At 39.7% G+C, this 20,409-nt stretch overlaps 1 protein-coding gene across 1 annotated transcript in view; it reads left to right on the forward strand.

The window, feature by feature from the left end:
- CLINT1 (clathrin interactor 1) overlaps positions 1-20,163 on the forward strand; it is an 80,981-nt gene extending 60,818 nt beyond the window's left edge. Inside the window, exons 8-12 of the mRNA XM_084637714.1 lie at positions 5,632-5,710; positions 11,116-11,193; positions 16,559-16,851; positions 17,574-17,778; positions 18,380-20,163. Of these exons, the coding sequence (XP_084493840.1) occupies positions 5,632-5,710; positions 11,116-11,193; positions 16,559-16,851; positions 17,574-17,778; positions 18,380-18,744 (1,020 nt within the window). The 3' untranslated portion in view covers positions 18,745-20,163. The remainder of the gene's footprint in view (positions 1-5,631; positions 5,711-11,115; positions 11,194-16,558; positions 16,852-17,573; positions 17,779-18,379) is intronic.
- Positions 20,164-20,409: the final 246 nt, after the last annotated feature.

Raw genomic sequence — 20,409 nt, forward strand, 5'->3', positions numbered from 1 at the left:
ACCAGAACATCGGGGGGGTAGGAAAAAACAAGGGGAAATAGGTTACCTTGCATAATGACTTAGCCACTCCCAGTCTCTATTTAAGCCTAAATTAATAGTATCCAATTTGCAAATGAGTTCCAATTCAGCAGTTTCTCGCTGGAGTCTGGATTTGAAGTTTTTTTGTTTTAAGATAGCAACCTTCATGTCTGTGATTGCGTGCCCAGAGAGATTGAAGTGTTCTCCGACTGGTTTATGAATGTTATAATTCTTGACATCTGATTTGTGTCCATTTATTCTTTTACGTAGAGACTGTCCAGTTTGACCAATGTACATGGCAGAGGGGCATTGCTGGCACATGATGGCATATATCAGTTTGGATGAGCTATTGCCAGCAGGAGAGTGAGTTTGTGTGTGTATGGGGGTGGGGGGTGTGTGAGAAAACCTGGATTTGTGCTGGAAATGGCCCACCTTGATTATCATGCACATTGTAGGGAGAGTGGTCACTTTGGATGAGCTATTACCAGCAGGATAGTGAGTTTGTGTGTGTGGTTTTTGGGAGGGGGGTGAGGGGGTGAGAGAACCTGGATTTGTGCAGGAAATGGCCCAACTTGATTATCATGCACATTGTGTAAAGAGTTGTCACTTTGGATGGGCTATCACCAGCAGGAGAGTGAATTTGTGTGGGGGGGGTGGAGGGTGAGAACCTGGATTTGTGCTGGAAATGGCCCAACCTGATGATCACTTTAGATAAGCTATTACCAGCAGGACAGTGGGGTGGGAGGAGGTATTGTTTCATATTCTCTGTGTGTATATAAAGTCTGCTGCAGTTTCCACGGTACGCATCCGATGAAGTGAACTGTAGCTCACGAAAGCTCATGCTCAAATAAATTGGTTAGTCTCTAAGGTGCCACAAGTACTCCTTTTCTTTTTGCGAATACAGACTAACACGGCTGTTACTTTGAAACATTCAGCCATATATAATTAGCAAAGCTCTCAAAATAAAAGCCCCAAATTAAAATACAGAAATATGATTTTGATTTATCACTAGGCTGAATTAGCTCCTAAATTGTTTGGACATATCTAAGGGGGAAAAAATACTTGTGGCAAGTTTTTTTCCCTTGCCCCTGCATGGGAAGCCATAGTATGTTCACAAATATTGGTCTGGGTCATCAATCTCTATCGCTATTAGACTAGAAAACTCAGTGTCTGGGGCAGTGTTTTAATTACAGTCCAATCTAAGCTACAAAATAATTGTTGGAACAAGTTTGTGGCCCAGACACAACTCACCTTTTTTTTTCTGTACGCAAAGGGAAAGAGAGGAAAAGTCTTTTATAACATGGCTGGGTTGAAAGCCTGTTTCACAATAGTGTTTAAACATATCTACTTATGTAGTATAGGTGAAGTGTCTAGTCTTCCTAGCTTCCCTTGGGTTTCTACTAATGTATTTCCTTTCCTACCCCATCTGTTTTCTTTCTGTTTTTTGTCTCCCTGTAATTGTGGGCATGCCAGACTCTGTCAAACGATTATGTATGGTCAATCCACAGTTTATGAACCTTTTTGTAAGGTTGGCTTACACACATCGGAAAATATTGAAAAATTCAAGAGCCTATTGACATCTCTTGGAAAATGGCAGAAACTTTTAGGAGCACATCTTGCCTATATGTATATCTTTTATAGTGTCTATTTTTAATCTGACACTGACATGCAAAGTGAATCTTTATTCCTGTCCTGCTCTTTGTTCCTTATTTGAAATTGTAAATCCTCTGAAATTAAACTTTCTTGTTCTAAAAATTAGTGTCACTGAGACTGCCTCAGGCTGCTAGACACAATGTTCTCAAGCAAAGATGTGTCTTTGGTTAGACTCCACAAGAGGTTGTTGCGGAGATTTCTGCTGCAAAGCTGAGGCTACTCGCTTCTCTGCCATAAAAAGGAAGAGCATGTTTCCCATTGGACTTCCAAATGTTTCCTGTGGAGGTCTTTCATCAAGCGCTCTCTGACAGGCACTTCGCTGCTGTCCTATCTGCAAGAAGTCAGAAAATAATATAGACTTCTTGTTGTTTTCAGGCGTGGGGGTTCACCTTGGGCTCCCACACAACCCTCAGGGCATTTGGTCATCCACAGTGTGGAAAAAGCTATGAAAAAAGTCTCTTCAGGCTGAGATCAGTGAAGTTCACATTCCTAGCTTCTCAGACCTCCCCAAGGGTCAGTACTTTAAGATAAGTGACCACCTTTGTCTGCATCAGCTGGCCGGGAGGGATCAGAAGCTCTTGACTGCTGAGACATTTCACAGTATGGAATGGGAAGAGAGAAGAGAGCCTTCATTTAGCCCTACATACCTGAAAATCCAGTCTGACTGAATTGTCAAGTTGTCCAGTCATCAGAGTGGAGAATGAGCAACCAGTACTTCCATATCATATCTGAGATTCAGCCAGCCTTAAGTGTTCCTATTTGCTTCACAGCCAAATCACTAGTAAAACAAATGTCTTGAAGGACACACTCAATAGTTCTATAGTTCTAGGCATGGAAGCTCTCTTCCAAGTTACTTCTGCTCTCCCCATGCTTTTATTGAACAGAACAGGGTAAAAAGAGAAAAATTACTTGTCGTCCTGCTCATAACCAGTTGGTTAATGAGTCCCTGATACTTTGAACAAATGGAGATAACAACCATATGTCCGTTTCATCTATTGGTTACCCTGATCTTCCATCTGGAACCTGCTTTTCTGAATTTTGAAGTATGGCTCTTGAATGTAGCATAACTAAAGAGATTTTATCTAATTATTATGTTATACCATCGTCTCAAAAGGAACACAGTCTTAGAAGGCCTCTGCTTATTTCTGGTTCAGACTCGGTGGTTGGAGCTAATGGACTGTGTGACACCAAGAAGAACTAAAGACCTTCCTCCATTCTTACTAAATAATCTGATCCAATAGACAAGCCATCACTTAGATCTTTAACATACCCAGCATTCTAGGAGCAGGCAGTAAGACTCCACTATCTTTCTCACATAGCATGATTTTATCAGAGTCCAAATAAAGCTGCCTTTATACAAACAACCTATATGGAACTTGATCTGGGTCTTAAGCTCTCAAACTCCATGTTATCATATCCATGTACTTGTGGTCCAGTGAAGTAGCTTTCTTGGTTTCCATTACCTCTGTAGGTATTCAGAGTACCCAGACAAAGAAGCATTCTGTATACTTCACAAGGACAAGGTGATCCTGTCAACTTTGCTTTCAATAATTGCTGTTGTGAATCCTCTGTGATGTTAAGAAAATCATCTTTCCCTCTGTCTGAATCTGAAGCATAAGGAGGAATTCAGGCACAAACTGGATCTCAGATGAGTTATCAGCTTGACTAGAGATCTGTGAATCTGAGATTCCACCCCAAATGCAGGAATAAAAAGTCTTCAAAATAACCATTTCCAAATGGCTAAGATGTGATATTAGAAAAGTCTACCCCAACATTGATAGACCGGTTCCCAAAAGTCTACAGGGGCAATGCTCTCTATTGACACAGGCCCTCACCTGAAGAGATGTTCAGAGTTGACTGGCCATTGATGCGTATCTTCACCAGGATCTACAAACTAGACTACAGCCTTAGTGCTGCCTGTGGGAAGAGGGTTCTGAAGCAGTTCTTTAAAACTCTTTTGAGAGTGGGATTGTAAAGCTTTCCCCTCCAGATGATCATGCTCTTATGTGTCTGATTCTTTCTTACTGCTGGTTGTAGCCCACAAGTACTAATTTAATGAGTGCGTTAGAGGGGTACAAAACTCTCATTGGAGGAATAAAGCTAATGTCAGCCATTCGGGATCTCTTCCTCCCTCCCCCACACACACCCCACCCCCCAGACTAATGTCTGAGTCCATGATTGTTCCTCTAGTAGGTAGAAACCATCTTAAAATGTGGAAGCCTACTAGGAGAGTTCTGGAGGTCAGCAGACCTTCCTTTTTGTTGTTGACCAGGATTGATTGTCTGGACTGTCTCCCACTTCCACCTAAAGTAAGAGAATCCACAAACTGTGCCAGTGCGTTTGAGGAAGAAACATTTCCTCACAGGCAAGTAGTCAGGCAGACGTTTAGTAAAATTGTACTTAACACTTTTCAGCAGGCCATCCATCAGTCTGCCATAGATGCACTTGACCGCAGTGCCAAGGTTCATAGAACATTAAGAATGCCATTGTATTCTTTGTGATGTTTCCTGCAAGAATATAGGATTCAGAGTATGACAGATTAACCAAACAGATGGTGATCTCATGTATTAGAGCTGGGTGGGAAGCAGTTTTCTCATCAAATATGAAGACTTTTTAAAAAACTTCTCATCCTGAATCAGACAAGTAGTTGAAATTTCAAAAACGTTCACAAACCAATAATCCAAAAATTTCAGATCAGGTTAAATGAAATGTTTCCCTTCAATTCTGACCTTTTAAAATTTGTATTTTTAGTATAAATTAACTAGTTTCAAACCAAAAAACAAAATATTTTTGTTTCAGTAGTGCCAAAATGAGATGTTTAGAAAATTTCAAAACGCTCTTCCAATTTTTTTTTCAAAATTTGTCAGAATTGACCCTTTCCTGAAAATACTTTGGCCAAATCAGCATTTTCTGATGAAAAACATTCTCTTGGAAATTCATGACCAATACTAGTATTAGTGACTATGCCAATGAAGTGACTTCTGATGGGTCATGGTACTGTCAGGAAATGCATTCTCTTCTTTGTGACATGACTGATAAAAGGAAGGCTTCAATACAGCTTTCCATCTGTCTCCTTTGTGACCTTGCAAGCTAAGTCAGGGTCCCCCAGTAACTTTAGAATTATATTTGATAATACAAATCAGTTAATCTGAGATTTTAGATAATGTCTTGCAAAACACTTTTTTTCTCCCAGATAGCTCTGTCCATTAACTAAGGGCTTGTCTCCATGGCAAAATTTTCTTGCGTAGCTATACCAGAATAGTTGTACTAGTGTAAATTCCCCTGTGGACACACAATTCCAAAATAAGTGATTTTATAATTTTCCAAAGCACAGTCATTATTCTGGAATAAACTCAATGTAATTCTGGAATAGTGTCCGCATGGAGACTTATACCAGTATAACTGTATGGAATAATTATGTATTAATGAATTAATAATTCTTCTATAAGTATGTGAGAAGAAAATCTCCCTATGTAGACAAGTCCTAAGATCCATTACTTGGAGTACTAATGGAACATACTCACCACCTGTTAACGGTGACCTTCTTTACTAGTATTTTACTTAAGGTTTACATCATTCAACCAAAACCAGAGTAATTTAAACATGCATTCCTTTTGATGTTTGCTTCTCCGGTTTAAATCTTCCATGGACATAAATGGCTACAGATAGTAAAAATAACTAGGTAATTAGTTCCTTCAGCACTTTTTAACTTCAGGTTCTCTGAAATATATTCTAGTGAAGTCTGTCTTTGCTTAATTAGGTTACTCAAACAAGCTCCCCTCTACCCATCTGCATCTCTGCAGACATTCTGGCCATTTTGGGGGGCCAATTCATCAGGAGAACAATGCTCAATTCATGCGTGAAGTTTGTGATAAGACCGTTAAAAAGCCAGACTAGTTGAACTGTAAATAGTGCTTCAATCATGTTTTTTAAAAAGCTGGTAAATTCTGTCATCTTTAGGCTTCGGTACCCCCTGGCAGCAAGTCGTCTAATGATCTGTTTGATCTGTTTGATGGTGCTGGCCAGCCAATCTCAACAGGTATATATCTTTATCCTTAATCTATGATCTGTTTAATTGTGACTGTCTGTGCACAAGCTTGTGGGTTTTAATATTGTAAGGATAAAGGGAAACGGAAAAATGGTGAAAAGCAAAGCAAAATGTTTCAAGTACTCAAAAAATGGACTACTGTGTATAAGTTTATAACTGCACACAAATTACCATATTACAGTAAAAGCTTTATCTGGCATGTTGGGAGAATGGGGGGTGCCAGTAAATGAAAAAATCCAGTTAACTAAGAGGGAGGGAGTTTGGGTGTGGGAGGGGGCATGGGGCTGGGTGTTGGGGCACAGGAGGAGGTATGGGGCACAGGAAGGGGTATGGGGCATGTGCTCTGGGAGGGACTTTGGGTGAGGGAGAGGGCTCGGGGCAGCAGTTGGCGTGCCGGATCCAGGTGGCACTCACCTTGGGCAGCTCCCCTCAAGTGGCAACATGTCCCTGCTGCTCCTAGGCAGAGACACAGCTAGATGGCTCTGCAGACTGCCTCCCCCGCAAGCACCACCCCCTCAGCTCCCATTGGCCACCGTTCCCTGCCAACAGGAGCTGCGGAGCCAGCGCTTGGGGCAGGGCCAGAGCAGTGTGCAGAGATGCTTAGCTGCGCCTCTGCCTGGGAGCAGCAGGGACATGTCGCCGCTTCTGGGGAGCCATGCTGAGCCACGTAGGGAGCCTGATGACCCAGTGCCAACCGGACTATAAACCGGACTTTCAATGAAGATCAGAAATGCTGGTTTATAAAACTGTCCGGTTGGTAAAGTGCTAGATAACACTGCTTTTACTGTACATAGGATTGATTAATAACCTTAGCAAATCATAAAGATTAGCCACTAAATCAGTCTGTCAGAAACTGCATGGATTATAATGCAGAGTTATTTATAATTAATTCTAAAAGCAAGCACAATCCAGTCAGCTTTAAGTTTCTCATGTTACAAGTTAAGGGATAGGCAGCTATAGAAATGGATGACCTCCATTCACTAGCCACATCTAATGTATACAGCAAAAGCAAACTCATTTCTTTTATCTTCTCATGACTCCTGGATAACCCCAACCCTAATGCCAAAAAACTCACTCTGAAGTTGCATTTCTGTTCAATTAATTTATGGTGAATTATTCTCTAAATACTAAATTGAAATTTAAGTTCACTGATGTCCACACTAGCACTAAACTATGAAATCACAGTAACTCTTTTAGACAAGCTTTAGATTTCAGTGACTTGCCTACAAAAGTACAAGACTGGGTTGGGTGTGAGAGAGCAAATATAATTTTTTTTAAAAAAATGTTATGCTACAGCCTTCATGCCAGCCACAGTTTAAACAGTGGATCATAAACTATTAAAGGGAGTTTGTCATGTATCTAGGGTGTTTTAATGGGACAATCAAAGAAGAGTTAACTGGAGGAGGATTCAGGTGGTCAAATGGCTGGATGTAATTTTTTCCTCTGTATCAAGATCAATTTTAACAGAGAATTAAGCACCAGTGTGACCCTTTTAGTTGGCAAGAAACCTTTGAGGGAAGGTTTCTCTCTCAGTTGCAAACAGAAATTTTACTAATTAACACAAGCTACTGTTTCTGTGGAACATGGGGCACCTTGGTAGTGCTTCTTTCCTTGTAGTATTTGTAGTAGCTTATAGTGGTGCTGAATGAGCCTCGTCCTCCCCATAGCAGGTTGGGTTATAATATTTAAATTCTGTGAATTGATTGCAGCTTTTCCAGCTGTATTGATCAAAACAAATTTGCAATTTTTCAAATAACTTGTTACTCTTTTATATGATACGTTTTGGTTTTTTTTTTTAAGGCCATGCTTCCTAGTTTTGCCCCAAACCAAAGGCTAATAGCTTTGTGGATGATGCATAATCATTAACTAGATACAATAGTATAAGATTTACATAAAACTTAAAATGTATTTAATTCCTAACTTTGTGGGTTATTTATGAATCCATAAGTCCATGAAAATTCAGTAAAGGATTACACTTTTAGCAGCCAGGAACAATGTGGCACAACCTCAATGCTGCTGCACTGCACAATGTCACTTATCAAAAGAGTGCAAACTTGTTTAGTTTAGACATGTTACGCATTCATGAAATAACTGTCAAATGTGATAAATATCTGAGATACTACTTGTGCAGTAATGGTGTGATCTTGAAAATAGTATGGGTGACAAAGCAGTGATGCTGGGTAGAAACAGCACCCATAGTTCTCACCAGACAACCTAGTTTAAAATAAATAATAAATTAGTATCTGTCTTAAGTTTCTTTCCTTGCCGCTTCCCAGAGATCTTTAAAGTTTTCATACATTAACTTTTATTTGCCTTTATTGAGGGAAAGGTAAATGAGGTGAGGCATGCATTTTGGAAATGCTAAGATCTGTGGCCATTCTGATACGTTCCAGATGCAGAATCCACATTGTCTTCCACCTTGCCCCTTTATCCTTGGAAATACCCTCTGTCAGGTTTTTTGTAAAAAGCCTATTTTGTAACACTTTATTCTTTCCCTTTTAAATCCAGTTTTAATGGGAGATATATAAAAAATACACAAGCACACACTGTATATGTATAATCTCACATTTATTTATATATAGAGAGAGTTGTTTTTAAAAAATTCTGAACTGAGGAATTTTTCACTTTTAAACTGACTCCTTGCTTTTCAAACAAATGGAGCTCTCCACATTTGAGCACATCTGACCTTCTGATTCTTTTTGTTGCTCTACAGTGATACACCAATTTTTCCCTTCTTCAGCAGCATTGAGGAGTGGTATTGAGAAGAGGCATATTACCAGCTGGTCATTGTAAATAATCTCCTTGCTGCCCTGTGAAGGCAGATGGAAAGAGTTCATTTATAGCGACACATCTCCTGTGGGAATCTTTGAGGATAGCTCATGTTGTGAAGATTAGCACTGTCCTTCACATGCAGGTCGCTTGTGATGACCAATATGTTCCTTGCAGCACAGGGTGTGGGAACATTTCCTGGGTCACAAGACATAGTGGAGGGGTCAAAAGCAGCCTTTGATCTCCCCTGTAAAGAAATTGGCAGGGAAATACTATGAGTTCAAGGATCTGTGGAGGCATTTGCTAAACAACTCTTCATCTATATGTATTTTTCAGTGTAGTAGGTGCTGTAATTGTTTCTCCTGAGATGCGGGAACACTGAGCAAGTTTTACAGTACAGGAAAGGGATGGTGAAATTTGAGATTTACAAATTACTAAAGTTGCCCAAGTAAGTTACATCCTGTTTACAGACGGTGTAAAGACAGACTTGCATAGAGAAGTCACACCAACAAGACAGTGCCCGGATTATTGGAGACTCGGTTTAATTCTAGGCCAATGGCTTCCTCCATTGAGAGCAGCTTTTGTTGCTATCTGTCTAGGTTCTGCTGCTTTCCTCTTGAGCTTCGTGTTCAATCTGAAAATGAAACAGGCACATGAGAGAGAGAAACTTGGCAGGAGTGAGCATTGAGACAAAAGACCTGAAGAATATTCAGAAATCCCTTACATCTTTTGGGTTCAAAGTGAGGGGGTTAGTCAGTGCTGTGGCTCTGGGTTACGTCTTTACGCTTGTCAGGAAAGCAGCTGATCTTGAGGTGGTTTGACATGGGAGAATACAGAACTTGCATTGTATGTTCTGTATACAAAAAGGTCAAATCTTCACTTTCCTTAACAGGAAGCAAATGAGGTGGTATTATTAAAGTGTTTCCTTTGCAGAAGACCCACTAAGTTTGATCTTCTAACTTAGTTTCTGACTCTGATATTTGACTGGCTCATGCCGCCTCCCTCCCACGTTTACACTATATCCAATGCAAGGTTTTTATATCAAAATACAACAGACTAAACAAATAGTTTTATATAAATTCGTTCAATAGAAATCCTACTGCATTTGTTCGGACAGCATCATCATCCGACTGAAATTTCCTGTCTCTTTTCTAAAAAGAGTGGTACAGGAATTACAATGGAATTAACCTTCTGTGGGAATTCAGAGACGCATGGTCTTCCCTTTCTCTTTATTTGCTGCCTTATATCAAATCATACACATTCTGCAGGTAGAGACCATATCCCCTTTGAAAAACAGTCATGCCTTCCTGATATTGACTACAATAAAAAAAATTGAAAAAAAAATACAAGTACACATGTATTAGAAAGTGAATTGTTCCTTTTATTACTGCTAGCCGTTTATTATAAAGGAGATAGTTCTAGTTTAATTAACCCAGTTGAGAGTAGCAGATGGGGCAGAATGTCTTGCAGCGATAAGACAATTCAGAAGTGGCACCAGATGTTGGAAGCTGTCCCTGGTGGTGTTTGAGTGCAGCACAGATGTTCCAGTCCCACCTGGCTAGTTTCTAAACACTGCAGGCTAAGCAGCTGTGATGTAACCTATATAATGTACGCATAACACTAAAAGCACAATAATTGAACTGCTGCTGCTACTTCTCAGGGTGTGACTGTTCAGAGGTGAAATCTTTAAGGACAAACAAAAATAAGGTCAACTTTTTGGTACTTTTAGGCCATTAGAATAGCCACTTAAAAGCTGTAGGGGAAAGAAGTGATCAAAACTACACTGTAAAGCAAAGTGTGTTTTGGACTAAGCAGTTAGCCTTCTGCCTATTCTATTGTCCCAAATATAATTATTAGAGCTTTTTTCCTTTTCTTTCTAGTTTGGGTTGAATATGCTTTAATGAAAAATAGTTACAATACTGTATTCAAAAGTTAATAATTTATCTGGTAGCTTACAAATGCATGGCTGGGACTTCCATGTTGTTGCTCTAGAGAGAAAGCAAACTTATAAAAAATGAACACCAATGCAAGCTTTGTCCTTGAAATCTTGATACCAAGATCATTGCAGAATCATTCATGCTTTAAGAAACATAAAAACTAAATATAAGACGACTTAATTTTTCATGGTAAGCAGCATAATAAATTAAGGATTCCTCCAGTAACAAAAAGTATTTATTTTGATATTTTTTGCTTCTCAAGTTTTAATTTTGTAATCCTCCCATTACTTAGTTGTTTATACCATACCAGCACCATCTCCTGCCAGTTTGATCTCTCAAGCTTCATTGCGGTGTATAAATTACTATTTTAGAATGAATTGTGAAACAGAACTTGCATCTTTGTTTTCCCCACCACCTATATGGCAAAGCACAATCAGCTAGATCTGCAGCATAGGCAAGAAGAATCCAATTTGTCTAGGTTCATATAAATACAGAGTGGTGGTGGTAATAAAGCCACAAAAAATGGTACAGACATACGACAGAATCAACAAGCTCTGACTGCCAAATGCAAGAGGTTTAAAAATAAAATGAAACGTCTGAAAGCAGCTTACAGAAAGCCCTTGTCAAGTTCATTGAGCAGGGTCTCTCTCCACAATCCTGTAAGAACACTGTGATTCCTCTCATATCTAGGTGGATCGACTGACCCGTTTGGAGGATTCGCTGACTTTGGCTCTGCTGCTGCCTCAGCAAGTTTCCCCTCACCACAAGGTAGGATAATTTACTGACTGAAAAGCTGCCATTAGGGATGAGGAGAAGGGAATGAAGCCATTTTCCTTTTTGTGGCATTATTGGCAGTCAGTTCCCTTTACTGGGGCTGGTTTGTGTTTGTATAGTTTGACCAAGAAAGCCACATGCCTCACCTCAGTGGTGCTTGATAGCTTTTAGGGTCTCTTATGGGTATTTTCACACAGTTGAGGATAAATAAAGGACAGCTTTCTGGTTTTGATAAATGATTCTTCTGTACTCCTTTAATGGGTATGGTTTAGAACACTATTTTGCCTTATTTGATGCACGCTGCATTGCTGAGAAGCATCCCTTAGCAATGTTGCTATAAATTCAGAAGATATCTTAGAGGAAATTGGCAGACTTCATAGTCACTTCCATCAGAAGGAGACAGGGAGTGAGGAGAAATAGTACATAAATAGTCAGAAAAAATGGAGGCTAATAACGGAAATTTAGATGAGTCTTTACCCTCCCTCTTCATTCATTTCAAAGTGATTCAGATTCCCAAGTTGCTTTTAATATCATTGTCCATCCTGGATGTCAGGTGGCTTAGAGGAGAGTTTGTGGATGTCACAAATCAGTATTTAAATTTCATCTTTGTATTGGCATAAGGTTTAAGTACTTAAATAGTCCATGAAAACACAGCTGTGGTATGTTGCAGACAGAAAGCGAGAACCCCACTTCTTGGCAATAGCAGATATAGTTGATTCTGAAATTTGTGAGGGCCTTATTTCATAAAACACTGTACCAGTGGGAACTTCAGGCATAACTTTGTTTTAGTGAAAGTAGAATTCCTTACAAATTGACATTTGGAATTATGGTCTCGCTAGAACCATAACAAAATAAGATGTGGCTTTTAGGGTGGAAAATCAAGACAATAAAACTTAAGGTATTCAACACTTCCAAGTTTTGTGGGTGTAGCGTGCCAAGTGAAAAACACATATTAAACATCAGAAAAAAATCCACAGTAAAAACATGGTTTTTATTATAATTGGAAATGGGGAGGGGGGAGCTTTTTTAATAGGAGTCTTAGTGGTATACTGAGTGCTCCCACTGACCGTATTTGTGTTTCCAAAATCATTGGAGAACTCTTCATGCTTTCTTGGCTGTTATTGATAGAACGAATCGCTAACTGATACAGCTAATCACTGTTCATCAAAATGTTTTAATGCCTTATGTAAGATCATCTGACAAACTTTTTTCTCTGAGAAAAGGCAGACTTTCTCCTGATCTTTCCAGTCAAAAGTTCACAAACTTTTTTCAGATACAAGCAAGGACTCTAAAAAAAATTGCTTGAGTGGGACAGCAGTATTTCAGAAAAGTATTTGATAGTCTGTCTTCAAAAACAAATTTCTATTGCTTGACTGTGAGCACAGCCACGGACTGAAAAGTGATTGAAGGGCCCTAAACACATGGTAATGACAAACAACAATGTATCAAACTGTTCAGCGGTGTTGCAGGCTAAGTTCCCTCTAAGCTGCGTGGCCACGCAGCCGCTCTGGGCCACGGCAGGGAGAGATGCCTCTCCTCCAGCCCCAGACCGGGGGAGAGGCGCGCACACACCCACAGCCAGACCTGCCGGGGCATAGGCACCTCCCCTGTGGCCCCAGACCTGCTGCAGGGATAGAGAGCTAGGAGGAGTCTTCTCTCCCTGCCATAGCTCCAGGGCAGCCTGCACCCTGAATGCCGGAGCCCTCCCTCCCCTGCCCTTGCATCTTGACCCTCTGCTCCAGCCCTGAGCCCCTCATCCCTGGCCCCTCCCAGGAGCCTGTAATCCCAGCCAGAGCCCTCACCCTCCCACACTCCAAACCCCTTGGCCCCACCCCCACCACATGAATTTTGTTATGTGCACCAATGTGGAGGTAATGTGTCACACATCACCTCCATATTGGTGCACATAACAAAATTCATTCCACACCTGTGTGGGAAAAATTAGAGGGAACACTGGCTTCAGGGATCCTTTCTAGGACTGGCGTATCATAGCAACTGTATTAATCTGGAATATGAGAGAATACTTAGTTGGGAGGCTTGTGAATGTCCATGAGGACACATACAAAGGGATTTTAGTATGTTGGAAATTCTGGGGGAAAATAACAATAGAATATTTGACATAGCCCAAAGCTCAGACTGAGTACTACATTGGCAAATTGGAATTTAACCTCAGGATAACCCCACCTCCCCAGACACTCCCATAAACAATTCACCTATAAAAGTCTAACAAATAAAACCAAAAATTTAAGCTCATATGCAATGAGGAATAATAGTCCACCTGTGCAGGACAAATGATAATCCCTAAAGATACTCAAAATCCCACTTGTCTTCCAAGATTAACAAAACATTTGTATAATATAAATGGAGAGACAAAGGTATATTGGCTTTGATGGATGTCAAGGAGGATACTATCAAGATTTCAAAATCTCCAGGTGGAATAGGAGTTACACCTGGAAGGACTGACATGAGGCCAAGTTATGCCCTCAGTACTCTGGCATAACTTCATTGTCTTCAGTGGAAGATGCTTATGCATATTCGTGGGCTAAAACCGATCGATGGTCTTTCATAGCTTAGCTAAATGACAACTTGTAAACAAGTATTGGAAAGATATGAACACCAAGGAGGGGAAGGAACTGTTTATAGGGGCACAAGAAATATATCTAGGAGTAAGAGAGAATAGCTCTTCCTTCTAACAAGGAGAATGTATCCATAATGAAATATCACACTGGGGAGTGGTTTCTCAAGGGAAATAGAGCCCACGTCGCTTGTGGTGCTTAAAACTATTCTGAACAAAGTAGCAGTAAGCAAACCAGAGTGAACAGTCTTATGCTAGCAAAGTGTGTTGGAGCTGACCACTTAAAATCTCTTTTTTCTTAACTTCTGTTTTTCTGAGCTCAGCCTTCCAGTAGGAGTTGAGGGTGCTCGGCCACTTGCAGGAGCCAACTTAACAATGTTGCTAAATACATGTATTTGCGGTTGACCAAAAAGTATGGAGCTACAATAAAAAAGGGTTTAATTCTTTTATTGAATTATGAACTCCCAACTTTTATGCAGTTGGGAGTTGTGCATCAGCTACGGGTATAGGAGTAAATTCAGAAGGAATGAAGACATTTCTGTGTCAGATTAGTAAATCTCTTGGCAAATTGGCTGCAGATCAGCACCTGGGAATCTTTTTGCATTATTTGCTACATTTAGGAAAGCTGTATTGGGCATCTGTGGGTTAACACACCTTTAATATTTCAACCGGCAGGAAAAAAAAGCACTGTCCTAATTGTACAGGCTTCCTTACTTGTGATACTTATTCAAAATAAAGTTCTTTTTTACAAGTATAAAGCTGCCTACTATGCAAATAATTTGTGTATGAATACAGCCTAAATGACACAATCCTTTATCTGCATTAACATGATTAATCTATTCCGATCACCATTATGCAAGGGGCCAGGAGTCTTGTGAAATAATTAATCATTCTCTAACCATATAAGCCCCTCTAGTAATCCTTTCTTCCCGGATTAATCATCTTTGATCAAGTTCCCCAAAAGGGGGGCAAAACCTTCTCCTCTTACCCCACTTTTTCTTATTTTGTGTTCAGAGCTGGGCATGCAGTACGCATAGAATCAGCACATTCAGCGTTTACTTGTCCATCAGGGGTACTTTAAAGTGGGTTTAAATCTTTAATATGCAGTTCTAATTGAAATACTCTAATATGGTCCCTTTTGTAAGGGAAATGAAAGCAAAACGTTCTAGTAAGGCCCTGAGCTAATGACAATTAGTCCATTTCTTGCATTAAAGCTGCTGGTAGTGCTTGGATTTTGTAAACTAACTCGCTTCTTTCCCCCTGCCCCCTTTTCCATTACTTAAAATTTAACACACGAGTGAAGGTAAAGGTAATTAAAACCAGGTTTGAACACACAGGTGTTGAAGCATTTACATGGAGTGTAAAATATTATTGCCCTTGGTTTTGACTAGACAAAATACAGCTCTAGGAAATAGCCAGGTGTGTGGGTGGGACACCTAGCCAGGTGCATAGGTCTAGTAACTTTGAAATCCGTGAAATCTCAATCAGAGCCTCTTCCTTTGCTCTTGCAAGGGGAAGTGGAGTTGATTTAATCATTCATTAGAGTTCAGAGCTCTTTTCCTACTGCAGGGATATTGCTTGTGGCCTAGCTGGGAGTGAGAACTTCATCATGAGGTACAATCCTACGGGGGAATATCATAATTCTTATGCATGGTGGAAATGTTCCCTCTAAGCTGTGCATCCATGTAGCAAATAAAGCAGTCCTGTGCATTTCATGTGCCAGAAGAATGATATTCATCTACTACATCCAGACCTGTAAAACATTAGCCACATAACCAAAAATCTGACCTATGCAATGCTTCTCCCCCCCCCCCCAAAAAAAAAAAAAAAACCTCTAGAAGATTGTGGCCATTTAAAAACAAAACCACAAAAAACACCACAGCTTTTGGGATATTTTAAATAACTTTCACTATAAAATGTTACCCGTGATGTTTCTTGTAACTTTTTTCCTGTAAGTGAAGAAAACTTATTTTGATGTCAGTGGTTTGACTGATCCTTAGAAAGGTAAGGAAATGGAAGTAATGATCCTGTCATATCCTGGCCTCACTGGTCTGTATGTAGGCATTGGGGCATGTGATCTGAAACCGGTACATATGAAAGCATCATGTATTCTCATAGCCCGGGGGAAATATTACTTACGATGTTAGCAGGCAACAGAGTAAGATAAGGACCCTCTGGTAATCTGTTTCGAAAGCTCTTGGTTTTATTGGTATCCCACTTAGTGTCACTATGTTCCTATGTTGTGCAAAAACTATTAATTATATGTAATTAAAAAGTTTTGAACAAATGGCTGTTTTCTTGTATGCTTTACTATGACAGTGGAATTGTGCCTCTCATGTGCAATGACTGGATGATACCCATTAGATGGGATCATGGCTCTATTGAGAAGATCAGAGCATTGGATTAAAGTACTGGCAAGTTTTGATTCTTAAACTTCTAGCTCTGCTTTTGACAGAACCTCAAATCTACTTTTCCAGCGTCTGTTTAGAAGTATTTGGATGCTGCAAACTTAGTTGAAGGAAACCTGTGTCCCACTCACCCAGGTCCATAGGTGACACGTTATCAGATGTGATTTTTTGTCTGTGCATGGGTGTTTCATATTTCCTTTGCTACCTTGTTAAAACTGTTGGAATATTCATGAGAAGGAATGATGTCCAGATGGAGATTCTACCTGCAGATGTTAATCTGGACGGACACAAATCAGGTCTCATTTGTTTCAGTTCAGAGAATGTGATGTTTTTCTGTGCCTTTCAAAATCTTTTACCTTCCTTCCCTCACCCCCAGGTACAGCAGCAAGTGGGAACGGAGACTTCGGAGACTGGAGTGCCTTCAACCAAGCCTCTCCATGTCCCAGTGCTTCAGCAGGAGAGCTCTTCGGAGGCACTGCCCAGCCAACTGTAGAGCTCTTTGGTAGCTCACAGCCAGCTCTTGGCCATCCTCCAGCTGCCTCAAATTCTACTGACCTCTTTGATTTGATGGGTTCCTCTCAAGCAACCATGGCTTCTTCGCAAAGCATGAATTTTGCTATGATGAGCTCTAGTGCGGTGGGCATCGGTCTACCCATGTCAAGGTCACAGGTATGCTGTTGTTACTCAATCCCTTAATGACTGGTTCCTCTGTGAAGAAAAGGTTCTAGAATATTTTTGTCTTATTTTAGCTTAAACCTTCTTGTTACCTGTAGCTCTCAGATGCTTTCTTTATCACTCGGTCACTCTATCTGAGATGCTCTGTTATCCTTTTTGGGGGAGGGAAGGTTTTAAAGTTCGAACATGAAAAAACCCAATAGCATATGTGCACAGCCTACATTGTCAGGTAACTGGTGGACCAGTCCTCACCCTCTTCTGTGTGTTGCCCTGACGCACAGAGGGGTTACTCTAGTGGAAAGTAATTGGCTGTTGAAACCAAAGCACATTGACTCTTGTGCAAAAAACCTACAAATGCATTTCAAAAAGCCCAGAATAGAATGGGCTCCTGGTCTGGGAGACACCAGGCAACTCTGATTTTGTGACACAATGCACTGATGCAAAATGCTTAGTGCTAACATATGAAATACCATCCTGATCATTTCCAACAAGATACCAACTGATGGGGAAACTACTTTGAAAGAGATGAACTCTTTGTCTCATAAAAACTGATGACATTTCTCTTCGGCTTTTTAACTTCTCATATGCAAACATAAACAACCATTTGTTGTACTTTATGATGATGTGATGGAACTGTTTATTTCTTAGACACAGCAGTAGTAAATGTTAGGGAATGAATGGTATCATTTTAAAAAAAATGTTTCTTTTGTTTCTAGCCTTTGCAGAACGTTAACACTATGCTGCAGAAGCCCAGTCCTCTTTATAATCAGAGTACAGAGATGGTCCAAAAAAATGTCAGCAAAACTCTACCATCCACTTGGTCAGATCCCAGTGTAAATATCAGTTTGGACAATTTAGTACCTGGTATGCAGCCTTCTAAACCTCAGCAGCCATCGCTTAATACAATGATTCAGCAACAGAGTAAGTGATCCCATTGATTTAATAATACTTCACTGGCATGACCTGCTATGCAGATGTTCCCAATGTGTCTTTAAAAAAAAAAAAAGACCCCTTTACTAGATCACCTTTTCCTCTTAATTTTATTCATAATCCCATTTTTCATCTGTTACACTGCCTCTAACCATTGGCAGCTCTGTTACCGTAACATGATCCAGAAGAATGAGCCTGGGAATGTTTCAGGGCTGTGAAGCCAAGCCTCTAACTGCAGAGGCTTGCTTCATTCCCAAATCTTCACATTAGGTCTCCCTCATCTCTTAAGCTCTTCCTATGGATGGTATCAACTATCTGACCTCAGAGCTCAATTTGTTAGCAATAGTTAACCTGGGTGTAAGACATATTGTAAAACTGTTAGACTTTTCTGAACTTTAACTGAAGAAGGAAGAGATGTGGAAATTAATTATTTTTTGTAGGCTAACTGGCTAGAGAACATAAATATAACTTTTGTCCTTGTCTTTGTTCACTGTGAAGTCACAATATAGTTCTAAAAGTAGATTGTAACTCACCATGTTCAACCCTAGGATATTGATTAAATTAAAGGCTGTTGTATTTTATTTTTCTGCAGATATGCAACAACCTGTGAATGTGATGACTCAAAATTTTGCAGCTGTGAGCCTCAACTCCCAGTCCAACGTGATGCCTGTTCGACCCCCAACAAGTTCATTGATGGGAGGGCCCATTCCAGTGGGAATGGGGATGCCCAGTGTTATGACGGGTACAATGGGTATGACCTCCTTGGGAAACACACCTATGATGAACCAGGGAATAATGGGAATGAATGTGAACATGGGGATGCCAGCTGCTGGAATGGGTTTGACAGGCACAATGGGCATGGGGGTACCCAATATAGCTATGACCTCTGCTATGACTCCTGGAACTGTGCAACCCAAGCAAGATGCCTTTGCAAATTTTGCCAATTTTAGCAAATAAAGATTGTAAAGAATTGGTCAGAGTGAATGAAGGATTTTTAGCTGCACAAATAGAGCTGGGGGAGGGATGGAGAACACTGATCAATACCTTTTTCCTTTTATCAGTTAATTAAAATGAACCTACATAAAGAACCAAAAGGCTATTTTGTAAAAGCTTGAAACACCTAGCATTCAAGCTCTGGGGAGACGAAAGGTTCTTCTGATGAATCAATTGGATGACTTTGCAATTAAGAGGCCATTGTTTTGTAGCAAGACCATCAAAAGCCTTTCTAGATGGAAGAACCAATTTTAACATTGAAACTTGTGGGGAGACTGGAATGGGTGTTGGGTAAATCTGTTTGAATCTAATTTTATACTTTTCTTTTTTTTCTTGAGGAGCTTGATTTTTCTCTCCCTGAATCGCTTTGTCATAATTGAAGCCATTCCTTTTACTACCACTCTGAGTCCATATTTGAAGTCACTCAAGTACAATGATCAGTTTTTTATAAGAATATATATTTTTGTCCAAAAAAAGGCTTACATATGTGCTTATGGCTAATTCAAAGGGACCTGGAATGTGTGTGTGTGTGTGTGTGTCTGTCTATCTATATATATAGATAGACACACACACACACTTTTGCTGATGTTCCAGCAACACTGCTATAATATTCAAATTTTTATTGTAAAAACCTCTTTAAGCAATTTGGTCATTAATAGGTTTAGGGGCTTTTCACACCTTTACTGATATAATTAATACCCAGTGCTGAATTGGGAGAGATTTCATCCAGAGCTGCTTTATGGTTTCCTTTCAGAAAACTCCCAGCATATATACACTTTTTGCAGTTCTATTTCAGTGGCAACTTCATGCCACATACACCCTAGGAGCCACTGGTTTACAGTGTCAGCAGCAGTCAAAAGGCAAAAAAAAAAATTCTTTACAAAAAGAAAAGTAACAAGGTAACTACATACTTTTAAGTTAATATAAATCTCTAAACCTTGTCAATCCAACAGCATTGCATTTTAGATTTTATACAACATTTGGTGACTTTTTGGTGTAAATATGGCATTAGCAGTGGTGGAATCCAATAGAAAGGAGTTAAATATATATAATACATATATATTAAAGGAAACCTGTAGCAGTCAAAGATTTTATTGATTTAATGAAAATAAAGGAAATTAATTAAGGTTTTGTTTTCCTGCTGTAATTCTGCATTTTAAGTTCACACATGAATCATGATTCTAGAGTCTGGAATACAAAGACATGGTTATACTCACAAGCTGGGAGTATTATTGAGAATAAGCACTATATTATAGGTATGAAATTTATTACCTCCCCTTTCTTATGTTGGATTTCTTTTTTATTATTAAATTGATAAAACTTTGTTTCCATTGTATGCACAATGTTCTGTTGTACATAACATTAAAATGGTCATTAAACTCAGTGTTGGGCCGCTTTTCCTTTCATTCCATTTGACGTTTATAAGAGCGTTTGGGAAAAAAAATAATTATAATTTGGGCAAAGTAATTTTTATAAATAATTTAAATTTGTTTAATGACTTCTTATCTCCAGCCTTTCCTATCTGGCTCTACTGTTAGGAATTAAAAATGAAGCAGGCAAGATATCCTGACCCACTCCAGCCTTGCTAATGCTCCATCTACAACATTTCTAATTAGGCAGAAATTCATG

Source organism: Lepidochelys olivacea (genome assembly GCF_965140295.1).
Source record: "Lepidochelys olivacea isolate rLepOli2 genome assembly, chromosome: 8".
In the NCBI taxonomy this organism is placed as follows: domain Eukaryota; kingdom Metazoa; phylum Chordata; order Testudines; family Cheloniidae; genus Lepidochelys; species Lepidochelys olivacea.